This window comes from Vidua chalybeata, chromosome 25 (genome assembly GCF_026979565.1).
Source record: "Vidua chalybeata isolate OUT-0048 chromosome 25, bVidCha1 merged haplotype, whole genome shotgun sequence".
Taxonomy (NCBI): Eukaryota; Metazoa; Chordata; class Aves; order Passeriformes; family Viduidae; genus Vidua; species Vidua chalybeata.
Window position 1 is genome coordinate 2,232,569 of NC_071554.1, and position 15,479 is coordinate 2,248,047.

General features: G+C 48.6%; 1 protein-coding gene and 3 non-coding genes across 5 annotated transcripts; all 4 read right to left on the minus strand.

Moving 5' to 3' along the window:
- Nucleotides 1–315: 315 nt before the first annotated feature.
- On the minus strand, nucleotides 316–13,126 carry PABPC4 (poly(A) binding protein cytoplasmic 4). Of its 2 annotated transcripts, XM_053964581.1 has the most exons (16): nucleotides 13,016–13,124; nucleotides 12,178–12,760; nucleotides 7,479–7,672; nucleotides 6,948–7,063; nucleotides 6,349–6,488; nucleotides 6,079–6,173; nucleotides 5,346–5,483; nucleotides 4,656–4,751; nucleotides 3,926–4,198; nucleotides 3,604–3,691; nucleotides 3,234–3,350; nucleotides 2,593–2,720; nucleotides 1,921–2,014; nucleotides 1,697–1,827; nucleotides 1,520–1,619; nucleotides 316–666 (listed from the first exon to the last, which is right to left on the minus strand). In XM_053964581.1, the coding sequence occupies exons 2-15, from the start codon at nucleotides 12,368–12,370 to the stop codon at nucleotides 1,533–1,535; spliced, it is 1,890 nt and encodes a 629-aa protein (XP_053820556.1). In that variant the 5' UTR covers nucleotides 12,371–12,760; nucleotides 13,016–13,124; the 3' UTR covers nucleotides 316–666; nucleotides 1,520–1,532. The 2 variants fall into 2 exon arrangements, with proteins under 2 accessions (XP_053820556.1, XP_053820557.1); XM_053964582.1 differs by lacking the exons at nucleotides 316–666; nucleotides 1,520–1,619; nucleotides 1,697–1,827; ... (5 more) ...; nucleotides 4,656–4,751; nucleotides 5,346–5,483 and adding an exon at nucleotides 5,491–5,576 and having other exon boundaries at nucleotides 13,016–13,126.
- Nucleotides 2,984–3,116, minus strand: LOC128799993 (small nucleolar RNA SNORA55). Its single transcript, XR_008434894.1, has one exon. It is a non-coding gene; the product is annotated as a small nucleolar RNA SNORA55 (small nucleolar RNA).
- On the minus strand, nucleotides 4,285–4,412 carry LOC128799992 (small nucleolar RNA SNORA55). Its single transcript, XR_008434893.1, has one exon. It is a non-coding gene; the product is annotated as a small nucleolar RNA SNORA55 (small nucleolar RNA).
- On the minus strand, nucleotides 4,910–5,045 carry LOC128799994 (small nucleolar RNA SNORA55). Its single transcript, XR_008434895.1, has one exon. It is a non-coding gene; the product is annotated as a small nucleolar RNA SNORA55 (small nucleolar RNA).
- Nucleotides 13,127–15,479: the final 2,353 nt, after the last annotated feature.

The following is a 15,479-nucleotide window of genomic DNA, read 5'->3' on the forward strand; positions in this document are numbered from 1 at the left end:
GCAGGGCCACTAAAGATCCAGCTGAAAATGTAGAAATGTAAACAAAGAACAGCCCAGGACAAAACAGGCCAAACCCTTGTACCCTTCACTTGAAAATACCTCCCCCAACCCTTCTTAGAGCACTGTTTACAGCCATCACCCCTTCAGATACTGCCCCAGGCATGATTTTAAATAGTCATTATCTAAAATTAGTAAGCAGAATAAGTCAAATCCCTGTTTAATGTATTCACCCCCCAATTAACTGCCCATCAGTTTAATTTCACAAAGCCACACCACATTTGTTTATCCAACAGAGAGAAATGATGAGAAACACAGTGCAAGTTTATTCCTTTATTGATAAATGTTTCCCAAACTTTCCAAACTGGATTGTTCAATTAAACACAAACTCACAAAAATACTTCCAGCCTAAAATCCTCAACGTCCTCTTTAGAAGACACAAGGGGCAGCTCTGTTCTGGCAAAGGAAAAGCTTGCAACCCCCCAGATTCTGGTTTTGGAAACCTTGAGCTTCAGAGTTGGCTTTTTAAATAAGATCTATAAGATTAATTTACAAAATGCAATATAACTATGTGATACAATGCATGGCCTTGAGATCGGCAGGACAGTGAAGGATCTTCACACATCTTGAGCTGATGTCTAGGAAGGGGCTATTTGGCTTCTTTGTATCCTAGAGGGGAAAGAGGGACAGAAGTTATTGACAGCATCCCTGCTCCAGGCTAGGGAATACTCCAGCATTCCAAGAAATAAGGATTCCAGTGTAATTGGGAAGGTACAGAGAAGCTGCTTGTCCTGGTCAGATGATCAGAAATTGTTATTATCCACAAGAAACTCAAATTCTTTGCTAGACCACCCAGTGAAAATAAGAATACTCATCATTCTTCACCAGCTTGAGCTGTGACATCTGATCACAGATCTCCAGTACAAAGTCCTGGAAATGGCAATTCCAGACAACCCACAGAAAAATGGATCATGAGAAACAGGAAGAGACATTCCAAGAATCAAAATCCTTATCCATAAATAAAACAAGAGCCAACCCCAAGCACAGGTGACACCACTTGTGTGGACAGACATATCCAGTGAAACATTTCCAACATTTATTATATCCAGAAGGCAAGTGGTTTCCAGGATAAGGAATGGGCACTAAGAGCCTGTTTAGCCTCAAAATCGCCAGAGCTCCTCGTGGCTATCTCCCAGATTAGCAGTTCCACAAGACTCATCCCCAGCATGTCAGCTCCAAGGAATACCTCAGGGACTTGAACAACATCTTTAGATCCCTTAAATGAGCATCAGAATGAATATTTCTTAAGTTCTACATAAGTATTCTGCTGGGAGAAACTACATTAGGAGCTTTTTGTTGTTGAAAAGTGGACTACAATCAGGTAAGTGCTGGTCACAGACCCACATGAATTGTTCACCGTGTTTTATTTATTTATATATTTTTTTTTAATTAAATAAAACAACTGTGTTTTATTTACTGATTCTGGAAGCTTTCCACTGAAGCTGAGGACTGAGACACTCACCAGTCATCCTGGTTCAAGAGGTAGCAGCAACCACACCCACTTTCTGGGCAGCTTCTTTCTTAGCTTGGTGAGCCTGCAGCACTGCCACGGCCTCCTCCACCTGGGGACACAAATCCAGTGAGATTTTCTCCCTGCTCAGAGGCCCCCCCAAGACAAAAAAGGGACACAGCAGCTCACCTTGGAGCGGAGGGACTCTGGAGATTCCAGCATATGCAGCAGTTCTGAGTTGTCAATCTCTAGCAGCATTCCTGTGATCTTCCCCGCCAGGCTGGGGTGCATAGCTTGGATCAGGGGGAACAAACGCTCTCCTGAAGGAGAAAAAGGAGTTCAGGTGGATGAGTCTGGATCTTTGAAACCTGAGGGGATGAAAAATGATTGGTGAGCAGTGGGGTTTTACTCACCCAGCATCTGTTTCTGCTCCTGGGGAGGGGCAGCAGCCAGCATGGAGGCTGTCAGTGGCTCCTGGCCCTGCACATGCACTGCAGGCTGTGGTGCCTGAAAAGGGCAGACAACAGTTCTGAAATAAGGAAGAGGCTGATTGCTTCATATTTAGACAATTCTAAGATGTTCCCTCCTAAAACACAATCTTTGTCAAGCCTACAGAACACCTCAGCTTCAGAAAAGGGCAGGTAAGGTGCCCTTGGTTCACAAACACTCCCTGCAAGCCTTGAGCTCAAAACCCTGGAATGTCACACAGGAGCACCATAAATGTCTTACAAAACCTGGATCAAACATCATGAGATGTTGAGAAAGCCAGGTGTAGATGGTGCTCTTTCTTTCAATGATGCCCCAGTGAGAACTTGGCAAAGAGGAGAGAGACTTAAATGGTTGCAAAACATTGGAACAAAGAACCAAGAGAAATATCCTTACAGCCAGTCTGGCTACAAAAGGGCTTGTGAATACAAGACAGATCATCCAACCAGAGTGCCCCTGGCAAAGGCACAACTGCCAGATTTTAAAATTCCAAATTAGCATTGTCTGGGTCGTAAAAGGAGCTTGAAGTTTCTATAAAAATACTTCAGTTGCATGTGAAACTGCAGGGACTTCCCAGCCCTGCCCTGCCCTGGTGGTACCTGCAGAGGTTGGACACCTGGGTGTGGGCTGCGGACACTTGAGGCATATTTGTAAGGAGGAACAGCCCTGGGAGCAGGGGCAGCTACAGGAGGACGGGGAGCCAAATTCTGTGCTGCTGTGCCAACACCTGCAAAGGAACAGAACACGGTGACAAACACCTGCAGCAACATGCTAACAAGTTGGGATGTCTGGTTTTAATTCAAACTATGCTCTGCACAGTGATAATTCTTCAGAAACCAAAGTGTAGCTGGTTACTTCAGGAAAGGGCTGTTCTCCCTAGAACCAATCCATAGATTCCACACCTTTTGTTCTACAGCTGATCACCGGGAAAAAATTAATTAGGCTGCTCTCCTCTGAAAGCAAAACCCATAAGCTACAGAGAGTTTTGGGCGGTGTTGCAGAGGTGTAGAGATGAGTCCCAAACCAGTGGAGAAGAACCCATCTGGATTTCCACTGCTGTGCTGTAGCACCAAGTGCTCCCAGACCTGCACAGCAGAGCGAGGAACAGGAAAGCAGCAGGTGCTGGCTCTGCTCTTTGCAGACAGCCCAGGTCTGATCGTCTTTGGGAGAAGTCAAGTCTCCACAGCATCCTCCTCCCTCCCAGAGAAGGGGAAAAGCCCAGGAAGAGACCCCTTTTTACCAACTCTCTGGGCAGCAGCGGGGAGGCCCCGGGAGGCAGGAGCGTTGGCAGGGGTCAAGTGGCGCAGGGCGGGCCGGGGCCCCGACTGGCGCATGGCATTCGGCATTCCCTGGAAGCCTAGAGGATGGAAGGAGGGGAAATCCTCAAAAGAGAAGCACCTGGCAAGACAGGACAGCCAGCTACAGGGGTGGTGCATGGGAAGAATCAGAGAATCACGGAATATACCGAGTTGGAAGGGATGCACAAGGATCAGAGTCCAGCTCCTGGCCCTGCACAGGACCATTCCCACAAAGTAAAGCATTAATTGTTCCCGTTGGGAAGTAAAGCTCCCAAAGGGTTCTACAACCAAAGCAACCTCTGGTGCTCTCACCTTGAGGTCTCCCTCCTTGCTGCCATCGTGGGTTGGGTCTCATCTGTGTCATTTGGTTGGGTGCATAGTAAGTGGGTCTGCTCTGAGCCTGGAGGAAGATCAGATAAGCTCAGAGGCAACATCCAAGCGCATCACAAACATTGTTTACAACGTGTTTTGGCAGCCGTTGCCAGGACTCAACTCAGGTCGGATTAAGAGAACAGGCAGCTGGCAAGTCACAGAATTAACTCCACTGCTGCACCCCTCATTAGGAGTTGTTGCTTACAGGCATGAGAAAGGCTCAGTGAGATTAGCACAGGTTAAAAACCTCACAGCAGCTCACCTGGGGCACAGCAGGCATGAAATAACCACCAGCAGCGGGCTGGAACTGGTTGATGATGGTGTTGGCAGGCAAGGCCCTCATGCCAGCGATGCGCTGCATGTACTGGTTGGTGAGGTGGGCCTTCCTCTCCTCCTTCCTCTGTGCCAGTGCCACATAGAGGGGCTTGGAGCCCACAATGCGCCCGTTCATCTCTGTCACAGCTTTGGTGGCCTCCTCTGGAGAGGAAAAGCAGACAAAGCCAAACCCTTTGCTCCGTCCATCTTCCAGCATCACCTGCAGTAAAGATCAATTGCTAATGGAGTACCAGTACAACTGAGCTGAAGAATCTGTGGTTTTTTTTAGATTTTAGGTAGCACACAACTTGTTGCAGAGGTGTAGAGACAGGTTCTCATGAAGAGTCACCTGTCTGGATTTGCTCTGCGTTGCTGTCAGCACCATGTGTCCCCAGGCCCACACTGCACAGTAAGGAATGGGAAAGATTTGGTGCAGTCCTAAATGCACAGAGGAAAGTGCCATTTCATGCTTACCACCTCAAGCAAGCATGTTTGCCACTTCCTGCCTCCCCTTTTAGTAGGGGAATGAAGCTTTCAGTAAAATCCCACTATTTACTAGCCAAGGTGTTTTCAGAATCACAATAACCACACGTTAAGAACAGCCCTTTAATGCCATGTCAGACAACAATTCCTTCTTCAGGCTTTAAAATCCAAGTAACCCCCAAATCCCACAGTACCTTGGCACTTGTTATTGACCCAAAAGGTGAGAACTCCTTCCTCAGTTTTTCATCATCTATAGTGTCATCTAGGTTTTTAATGTACAGGTTAACACCCTGGAAAGGGAGAGAACAGCATGACATTCACAACATCAAAAAAAAAAAAAAACAACTTAATCACATCAACTGTTACCCATCTGCCAGAGCAGTAATTTATCTGAAAACTCTTAATTTAGCATCATGTTCCTTCTACACCACCCAAAGCTGAAGGTGATAAATGTTGCAAAGGCGTAGAGACAAGTCCCACTGTGGTGAAAGGGAGCTTGTCTGGATTTCCTCTGCCTTCCTGTGGCATCATAACGTGTCCCCAGTCCACCACTGCACCTCAGGGAGTGGGGGAGTTTCAGATGCCACCTCTGACACGACCCAGTTCTGCCACAAATTACAGAGAGCAGTGCAGAGTTGTGCTGCCTCTTCCCATCCCCCCAGGGATCCCCATTTGAAAGTCAAGGAGACTTCATGCCTGTTGTCTCACATCTTCCTAAACACTTTCAGTACCAAGACTAAGCCCTGATGCCCCCTTTGCCACCAAATACCACGGAGACACCTCTGTGTTTTAACCCAGGATGTCTCACAGGACAATAACTGCTCTGGCAATTCCTTCAACAGACCAGAAATAGTGCTTAAATTGAGAAAAGCAACATTATTCACCTGGTACCGGCTGAGTCTCTCCTGTTTTAGCTGTTCAAACCTTCTTTTCAGCTCTGCCTGGCGCTCAGCCTTCTTCTGTGCTCTGCCCACAAAGAGCATTTTCCCGTTGATGTCCTTCCCGTTCATTTCTTCCACTGCCTGCACAGAGGGTTCAAGAGGAAACTCTCAGCTGCTGCAGCAGGACAGCCCCTGATTGTGTCAGAGCAGGACTGCCCAGAGCTGTGTCCCTGCCTGTCAGTCAATAAACCGGAGTTTGCACGTTACCTTTGCACTTTTCCTGTTAACAACAGGCTCATTAAAGACAAGCTGAAGTTATCACACAGATCAAGCTGACACACCACTGAGCACTGAACTAACTTGGAAATTCATCCCCACCCTTTCTTGTAATTAAAGCTACATTTTAACAAGCATTCTGCTTAGAAAAGACCATTTTTGAGCAGTGTTCTCACTCTAGGTGCCCTCGTCCTCCTCCTTCAGCCCTGCACTGTAGTATTTCTTTAGCAATTAACATTCTTGATTATACCACTGCACTCTGTGTGGATCTAGGAAACTGGAGGGATGCCAAGTTACCCTTCAATGTCAAGCTATTAAGGTGCAAAAAGTTTCCAAGTTCCTACATCTAGAAGAGGTCATGCCCAAGGCAGAATTTTCTTCCATTTCAGAAACAGGCTCCCAGGATAAACCAAGTTTTTCTTTTCTGAAGTTATCTAAGCAACATAAAAGTCAGTCCTACCTTGTTGGCTTCTTCATGCTTTTCAAAGCTTACAAAGCCAAAGCCTTTGGATTTTCCAGTGGGGTCTGTCATCACTTTAACACTCAGAGTTTTACCTGTTACCAAGAAACAGGGTTAGTAAAATACCAGAAGTATTTCAAGATTGTTAAATTCCATGTAGTATCTCCAGTCTTCAGCCTTAAAGTGACCCAGGTAGGGACTACACAGCAGCACTCAAACTAACACATTTCATGAAATTCACAGCCTCAATTAAAGTATTTCTGTATTTACCATATTTGCCAAAGAGCTCCTTTAGTCTTTCATCATCCATGTCATCCCCAAAGTTTTTAATATAGACATTGGTGAATTCCTTCGCCTTGGCTCCCAGCTCAGCCTCCCTCTCTTTACGAGACTTGAATCTCCCAACAAATCTGTAAGATAAAAAAAATGAAAATCCCAATAAACAGATCGGTTCCAAGAGCGAAAAGATAATGTGTGACTTGCAGCGAGGCAAAAAAAAATGAGTGTGCAGTAGGAGCTGGGAATGGGGACAAGAAAGGGTGACAGCAGAGGACAACAAACAGGCCACAGACCAACCAGAAAAATCACCTGTGCTGTGGCTGGCCAAGGACTCCCACTGGCCCTAGACAGAACCCACCCCAGCCCGCTCACAGAGAGGTGGCAAATCAAGGCTCGGTCAGGGAAGCCCACCAGTCCTGGAATGGAGGGGTAGCAGGCCATGGCTTGGGCAGGGTCACTCACCAGCCCTGGAGTGGAGAGGTAGCAGGCCAAGGCTTGGGCCAGGAGAACCAGTGCCTTGTGTGTCCCTGTTAATACCGAGATGCATCCCGGAGCATGTGAGCGCTGCTGCTGCCGCCTGTGACACTCACACTTTGCGGTCGTTGAGCAGCATGCCGTTCATCTTCTCGATGGCCCTATCTGCAGCATCCTGGGTCTCAAAGTGCACAAAGGCGTAGCCCTTAGAGCCATTCTCATCACACACCACCTGCAGGAGAGGGAGCAAAGCCAGCTGTCAGCGTCCCTCCTCTGCCACGGGCCAGCGGGTGAAAACGCGCCACTGCCAAGGGTCAGCACCAGGCAGCTCCTGACAAGGGTCAGCACCAGGCAGACACCACCTGTGCGTCAGATTCCTGCACTTCATGACCAAATCTGATGTAATCTCAGCTTTGGGTCAACTCTGCCTTTCAGAGATTCTGTTTTAACACCAAGGTCATAGGTTTGATCTCTGTAGGCAGCGTTCATTTAAAGAGTTGGACTTGACGAGCCTTGTGTGTCTCAACTCAGAATATTCTGTGAATTTGCTGCTTATACTTGACAAAAAGTGTCCCTTTCACTACCTACACTCAATCTCTGATCATGTCCCCACCCTAAAAGAACTGGACAATGTAACCACATCTCACCTTGCAGGACAAAATGTTTCCGAAGGCCGAGAATGTGTCGTAAAGTGCCTTGTTATCAATGGATTTGTCCAGGTTCTTGATGAAGACATTCCCAACCCCTGACTTCCTCAGGGAAGGGTCCCTCTGAGACCACATGATGCGAATGGGTTTCCCTTTGATCACATCAAAATTCATGGTATCGAGAGCTCGCTCAGCTGCAAGAGAAGCCAAGAACAGATTTTCCGTGGTTGGTTACAAAATAAAGGTTTCCAGTGGGTGGGTGATCCTTTTCCCTGGATTTTACTCAGCTCATGGAGGCATTTGGGGTATTATCAGAGGTGATCAATGACTTTTAACTCAATGTTTCAAGGGAGGTCTCTGCAGCACAGTCACTAAGTATATAAAAGGTTTCACAGACTTTAAATTTACATTATAGCAATGTATTTACCACCACAGCAAAACTGATATCAAAATGCCTGGTTTATTAGTCATATTCTGAATTATTATAAAGGTAAATTACTCCACCCAAGAAGGAAAGGAAAACCAGGAAACTCTGGTAAAAAAAACTCTGTGTGGCTGTTTTGCTTTTCATGAAGCTCACATCTCCCCATCCTCATTTCTATTCAGAGAGAAGGATCATCTCCCTGTCAGGTCAGGGAAAATGTGCACGAACACATGGCTGGCTGTGAGGACATGAGTCAGCTTCTACATAACTTATGTGGCCAAAAAATGATTCCCGAGTTGTTCAAGCTAAAGATGACAAGAGAACTGAGAAAATTCTGGGGGGGAAAAAGTCTGTACACCCCATCTGATTAACAGGGAAGTGTTTATCTAAGCTCTTAAACGCCAGCACTGTCATTCTAACCTGCACTGAAACCCCCCTCCACGAGGCTATTTCTGCTGCCTACTGGTGTATTAAAAGGATCATTACATACACACATCAGGATCTTGTTCATAAAATTGAGATGCTTGCACTGTTCTGTGCCAGAAAACACTCCCAGCATGGAGCGAGCAGAGAAGAAAGAAAGAGTCTTAATTCCCAGCATGGAGCAAGCAAAGAGATGGAAAGACATGCATTAAAATTGAGGAAAATTAACAGGGCAGAAACCAAGCTTTCCAAATTTGTTTGGCTCAGTTCTCCCAGGCCACCTTCACCCTGTGGTATTTGCTGATTAGATTTCAGGAGCAGAAAATTCAAGGAAAAGACCAATCTGAGCACCTTGCATGTGACTTGGCTCGTGCAGCCTGATTAACTACTCAGCATGTCCCAAAACTACCTCCAGGAACTCCAGTGGAATATTGCCTACCAAAGCCTGCACTCCCTAGCCCCAGTGCCAGCCTCCACTACTGCATGGAAGTTTCTCCAATTTTTTCATGTGCTTTGAAATGCAGGTTTTTTTTTTTTTTTTTGTTCTTGCTGCTTTTCAAATTGAAATGGGACCATCACTGTTCTCCCCACACACAAATCCAGTTGGAAACACGCTCTGCTTGAAAAAAAAAATATATAATTTAAGGACTCCAACAGCTCTGCTTAGTCCAAGGTGTTACATGCAATTAACTGCCAGGCTAAAACGATTCCTCAGCTGCTGCTCCAAGTCCATGCAAGCCAGGTTCTTCCTGCAGTCCTTTCCTAGTGTAGGCAGCTCAGCAGGCGAGCCGGTGCAGCTCGTCAAATTTGGCAGTGTTTAATTATAGCAGGCAGAGGTCCTGCAGAAGCATGTGCTGGCAAGGGCACAAACTGGGTGGATAATACCATTTGCAGCAGGAACAGGCTCCTGCTGGAAGGTGACAAGCAGACCAAGCAGTGGCTGTAACCAGGGGGAGTGTGAAGGCTCCAGAGCCACCACCCAGCTCCAGAGCACTTAGGAAGTTCTTCCCGGTTTCTCCCCAGCTCCCTGAGCAGATACTATTGCTCTGCTCTTTCAACGGGTTGCTACTGTTCCACTCTATTATTACACCCAGACACTTCTGGTGAGAGGAGAAAGCCCTACAAGGATTCCCCGAGGGATGTGTGCCACACCCACAGGTGGAGATGCAACCCCTCTACACCAGGACCTCAGAAAACCTGTAAAGGATCTGCAAGAGTTCTGTGAATGACTCACACCAAGCACATCTGATTCATTTCCTTCATCTGAGCAAACACCTTCTCATTTTCTTCTATTTAAGCCACAAAGCTTCAGCCATTTCAGTTCCTGTATCTGTTTCTCTCCCACTGGTTCCTGTCATCCTTCCAGCAGACTCAACTGCGGCTCATACAGAACATAAAACACACTCACAGCCCCTTTCAGGCTTCCTTTTCATTCCCTTTCTGGATAGGGAGAGCACCTGAACACTCACTGCAGTTTGCCTCAGGCCTCAAGAGCAATTAGCCTCCCTTACAGGTGCAGAGTTGACACAATGTGGAATTAGTGGCTGTGGAGCATGAAAATCAATTACCAACCTCACACCCCAAGATTCATCCACCAGAAACTCCAGACAAAGAGTTTTATTCTCCCCAGACCTCCAGGCTCTCACTTAGGTCACTGAGCAAAAAAGTCCTGACAAGGAAAACACACCGTGCAAATGTAGCCACTTGTTTTTTTAAAAAAAGAGATTGTGCATATTCAAAAGAATTAAGTTCCTCAGTCACTGAGGTTACAACAAAATGCTGCTGCAGTGAAGCTTGTGTCAGTACCAACTCTTCCCTTTTAACTTCACAATTCGCCTTACACAGCTCCTCCTTTACACTGTCTTCAAGGAAGAGAACAAACAAGTTTATCTATAGCTTCCTACAGAAACACATATCTATTTCCAGCCCTGGGATCCTCCTTAGCTTGGGAAACATTCTGGTTTTCCTACACTTTCAGAACACCTTATCTCTGCAGCCAAACTGAAGTTTCTCTGCTTCATTACCCTGAGCTGTCTTTTTGTGACTGTCAGTGTTTGGGATTCAACAAACGGAGTGCAGCAGGTGGGTTTTTTATTTATGTAGGGTAATACATGCCGCAGTTTGACAGGAGAAATTCAGAAATTCGCATCTCTTCATGAGGGCAGGAGGAGTTTGACTATTTCCCTGTTCCAGTATTCACTCAATTATTAGGTTCAAACCACTTGACCTTCTAAGACCTACCAGTAACAAGACACCACCTACTCGCTCCAAGTATCACTTCAAGTCCAGGAGCTTCCTAAAATGTCTGCTGCCTCCCCAGCAGCCCAGAATGGTGCAGCCTCCCCCTAAATTCCTGCCTATTTATTACCATAAAAGATTACCTTGGAATATATTGGGAAGGCCCCCATTTGTACGAGGTGCAGAACGCTTCTGCTAAAGCACATGGGACCAGCCACTGATCCCTTCTGAGATCACCCTTCTCTGCTTTGAGAGAACTTCATCTACACTTCTGCACCCCAAAATTCTCCCCAAAATTTATCCAATCCATGCTGGAGTTCCTTCCTGCCTTTGTTTCTGCTGCTTGTTTTTATGTCTCTGACCCTGCAAAATGAGATCAGAGCTTAAGGAAGGCAGGTGAGCTGGGGTAACTTTGTTTTTGATCAATGTACCAATGTGGTTTTATAAGAGGCACTCAGGGCAGGATAGGACCACACATAGAGGCTCTCATGTTCCTTCTTTCTGAGAATCTTTAAAACACAAATACACCGCCCCCCCCCAAAAAAAAAAAAAAAGCTTTTTTGTGCCACAAATGAGAAATTAGGCAGTGGGGTGCAAGTCAGCTTTTAAACAGCATGACAAGGAAAAGGATCAAAAGTGCTCAGTCAGCTCAGTCCAAGGAAATGGCATCACAGGGAACTGCCCTGGGAGAGGATGGAAGCTCTGCAAAAACGTAAGGTAAGAAAACCTACTACAGGCTAAAGGAAAGCTTACAAAGTCTGTGCTGCTGTAAACTGATTCTGAACTCACTCTCATCTCCACTTGGATGCCTCTATCACACAGAGGTGCTGTTAAACCCCAGCACGGAGCAATAAACTTGCAGCAGTCAGCAGGCAGAGCTCTGAAAACTGGGGCAGAAAACGCTGACCCATTTTCCTTCCAGAAAAGACGTGTTCTAAAATGACCTCTCCTGTCCCATCTTTCATGTGCTGCTTCAGCTCTGCAACACCTGCCTTTGAGCAGGAAGCAAAGTGTGAAAAAAAGAGAGTCTGGCAAGAGCAAAGCAAATGTGGCTTCTGCACATGAGACAATCTGGTTTTCCACACGTTGAACAAAGCATTTTATTTCACTTTAGAGCAAGAACACCGCTTCCCCAACTGGGAGGCACAGCCAGCTGCTTGAACAACAGGAGATAGCAAATTTATTAAACTGGGAGTGTGTGGAGCAGCCACAGGATCAGTCACTTAACTGAGCACGCAGCCTACTCTGAAGTTTCTCTGCTAGGACTGGCTGCACAAAACCCCACAGAAACAGCCCCAAACTACCCCAGAATGAAGGCGAACACAGCAGGGATTATTTTCTCATACGAGGAGCAAACACGAATATCTGAAATTTACTATCAGTGCAAGAAACAGGCCTGCCTAAAATTACAGATATTAGTAAGAAGTGCATTTTGCAGAGCATTTTGTAGCCACCAAGCAGCAAAAAATATTCCAGCTGCAATCACCAGAAAGAGACGATTCACCCTGTAACGTTGCGGTGGGCAGCTACATGGCAACACGTGAATTAGTGGGAGAAAAAAAGAGGAAAAATGAGGTGGGAAAAGCCATGGATGCGGCTGCCGTTGCTACTTACCATCTGCGGGCTGCTGGAAGTTGACGTAGGCGTAGCCCAGGGAGCGGCGGGTGATCATATCCCTGCAGACCCGAATGGACAGCACGGGGCCAGCCGGGCTGAACTTCTCATAGAGCATGGCCTCGGTGATATCGGGGTGCAGGTCCCCCACGTACAGCGAGGCCATGGGGTAACTGCTGGCGGCCGTGTTCATCTTTCCCTCGGCGCTCTCAACCACTGGGGGGTTTTTTAACTTGGGGAGGGTCTCAAGTCAAGCTCCTTACAAATATTAATTCTGGGGGAACACTCAAAACTCTTAATTAAAGCCTAAGCTGCGGCCGGCAGAAGCTCGGGACAAGGGGGACTGGCGGGAGGGTGGGCACCAGGACACTGAGCAGCTGAGAGGCTTGTGCAAGCTTGAAAATCAGCAAAAACACCCCAAAGTTACGCCTCCTGGAGAGCAGCGATCGGATAAGACGCCAAAATTCGTACGCCGGCTCCCAAGAGCTTTAAGGCAAAAAACAAAACTCCTAAAACCCCAACGTCTCTTATCTTTTGCTTCGATTTAGCCCAGATTCTGCAGAGCGGCGGCCCGTGGATTTTCCTGAGGAAACAAAACAAAATAAAACCCAAATAAATAAATAAGGCTCAAACGCGCACCAACGCAACTATTTATCTTAAAACTAGCTCGGCTAGATAGCCCAAAGGTATTATAAATAAACCAGCGCGGCACGCGGCGGCCTGAGGGCGGGCGGGCGGGCAGGGCGCGGCCGCCGCGCTCTCCCGGCGCGCCGCGCTCCCTACCCCGCGGCGCCGGCCCGGGGCGGGCTCGGCGGCGCCGGTCCCGACCCCGACTCACGCGGTGCGGCCGCGGCGGGCGGAGAGGCGGCGGTTTCGGGCGGCGGGCGGCCCTTTATAGGCGCCGCGGCGGCGCGAGTGGGCCGCGGTGCCGCCGAGAGGAGGCGGCCGGGCCCGGCCCGGAGCGCCCCGCGCCGCACGCAGCGCCCCCCAACGGGCGGGAGGACCCGCCCGGCTCCCGCCATTTCGGGGGCCTCACAGGAGAGCGGCCCGCGCTGGGAATGATTAAAGTTAATCGTTGTTGGAAATTGTGTGGCTTGCCTGATTAGTTTTAGGACAATAAAGGGAAGGAGATGGTGGAGGGGAGGGGGGGGGTCCGGCAGAGGTCACAAAGATGATTTGGGGTCTGGAGCATTGCCCTCATGAGGGGAGACTGCAAGAGCTGGGCCTGGTCTGTCTGGAGAAGGGAAGGCTGAGAAGGATCCCATAAATTGTGGGATTATGGATCCCATAAATCCATAAAATATCCCCAAGTGGTGTCAGAGGAATGTGCCAGGCTGTTCAGTGTTCCCGACATGGAGCAACAGCCATAAGCAAAAACACAAGTTTCACCTCAACAGATTTAGGGATGAACAATCCCCTGTGGGCAGCTGGCAGGGAGATGGATCCACAGCAACAAACCCCACAAGAGTTTTTGGGGTTCTCTTCCCTCCCACCCCATCCTACATGTGCAGATGTCTCACAGGGCAGCTCAGTCCCACCATAAAACACAAAACAATCCAGGGAAGACTCCTGTGGAGAGCGGGGCCGTGGGGCTGGGACAGGGCAAGGAGCAGGTCGAGCAGAGGAATGCACCAGGAGAGCGAACAATTCCTCTGGGATTTTTCTTCTCACTGCTCCAAGCTCTGGTTTTGGAGGTGTTGCTGGCAGCGGGATGAGGAGAGGTCGGAGCTGGAGCTGTTCCCACAACCTCCTCCTCTTCAGAGCGTCGTTTTTCCCCAAATGAGCGCGAGTTCCCGCGGCAGCCCTGGCGCTGTTCCAGCTCCCATCATGGGCTGCCCTGGAGCGGGACCAAGGGTCCTGGATGTCTCCCCATGGAAGCGAGCTGTCAGTCCCTCTTCCCCGGATGAGGCTTAAACAGCTCCCAGCAGAAAGCTGCTGGAATGGGAGAGGGATTCACCTCCCTCTGCTGCTGTCCTGTGGCTTCACGCTCACGAGATCAGCTCCAGGGAGATCCGTAATTATCTATTTCCAGCATCTTCAGCGGAGCGTGAGGACACGGCAGAGCAGGATTCAGTGATTCATCAGTGACCTTCAGGCTCCATGGCTGTCCTGTTAAGGGGGACTAAGTCTGTAGATGCTGGTTAGCTGGGCATTGTGGCTTCTCAATTGGTGAATTGCCTTTAATTTGCTTTAAAAGCAGGATACAACGTCATCAAAAAATTGGGATATAATATCTTCCCCTTCACTACAGTGGAATAATCAAGAGTAGCAGAAAAAAGGTAAAAATAGCAAAGCAAATTGTAGTGATTTGCAATATTTTCTACCCTCCTCCTCCTGCTCCCATCATTCTCCCAACAGCTGACGGTGCCGCGAGGCCGCACTGGTGGGATCACACCTGCCACTGTTTTGAGCTTGGTCCTTCACAGCTGGCACCTCCTCCGCTGGGAAACCAGGGACTGACACAGGCATGTCGCGGTGGAAGTGTTCAGCTCCTGCTTTGACAGCTAAAGTCAAAACACAGCCCAGCTCAAAGAGCGTGTTTCCACATAAAACGCCCTTTGGCTGCAGCAGCCGCTGTGGCTCTGATTTGAAACATATTTTGTGACATTTGTGCTCCCTCCCAGGGGACTCAGTGCAGACAGCCGCAGTTGTGTCCTGCTCGATCCTTTTCACTCCCTACACGGACTGAGTGGTACAAAACTGCCCCAGGGGCCGCCCTGCTCTTGGTGCCCTCAACGCATGGGTGCAGCTGCTCCTGGTGACCAGCGATACCTGAGCTCCTCGCAGCTGGCCCTCTCAGCACCTTCAGCAGTGCCTGGAGCGGAGGGGACATCTGTTAATGGCTTCATCTGGCCAATCCATCCCCATCCATGGCGCTGGTGGGTGACCCATCCATCATCCAGAGGCCTCCCAAGCTGCTGTGCCACCGTGCGTCTGAGCTGTGCCTCGGTCGCTGATGGTCACCCCGAAAGATCACCCAGTTCTCAGCACAGATGGCAGGCTTTCCACCAAATGCTGCCCCTGGGTTAGGATTTCTCCTCCTCGGCTTTAGGATTTCACCAGCAGATGGCAGGGCGGGATTGCTCCACGAGCAGAAAGGAGGGAGAACATTTCCCCCAGGGCAGGAGTGAGATAAGCAATGTTTTTCATGCGGGGGAATTTGGGAGAGCAGGGCTGGCTCCTGGAGCACCTGCTGCACAGCACATCTCCCACAGCCTGGGAGTGTCCCTGTCCTCTCCAAGCTCGTTCATCAGGACCCTGTTTTGTTCCAGCCGTGTCGGGGTGGGAGCCTTGTTTAACAC

Bases quoted from the DNA above. Each gene is read 5' to 3' on its own strand.
- PABPC4 (XM_053964581.1), bottom strand. From the start codon at position 12,370: ATGAACACGGCCGCCAGCAGTTACCCCATGGCCTCGCTGTACGTGGGG. The intron at 4,752-5,345 runs GTGAATAATGTT...CTCCCTTTCCAG, and splicing joins AGAGACTCAGCCGGTACCAG to GGTGTTAACCTGTACATTAA. The intron at 1,620-1,696 runs GTGAGCTGCTGT...TTGTGTCCCCAG, and splicing joins CAGAGTCCCTCCGCTCCAAG to GTGGAGGAGGCCGTGGCAGT.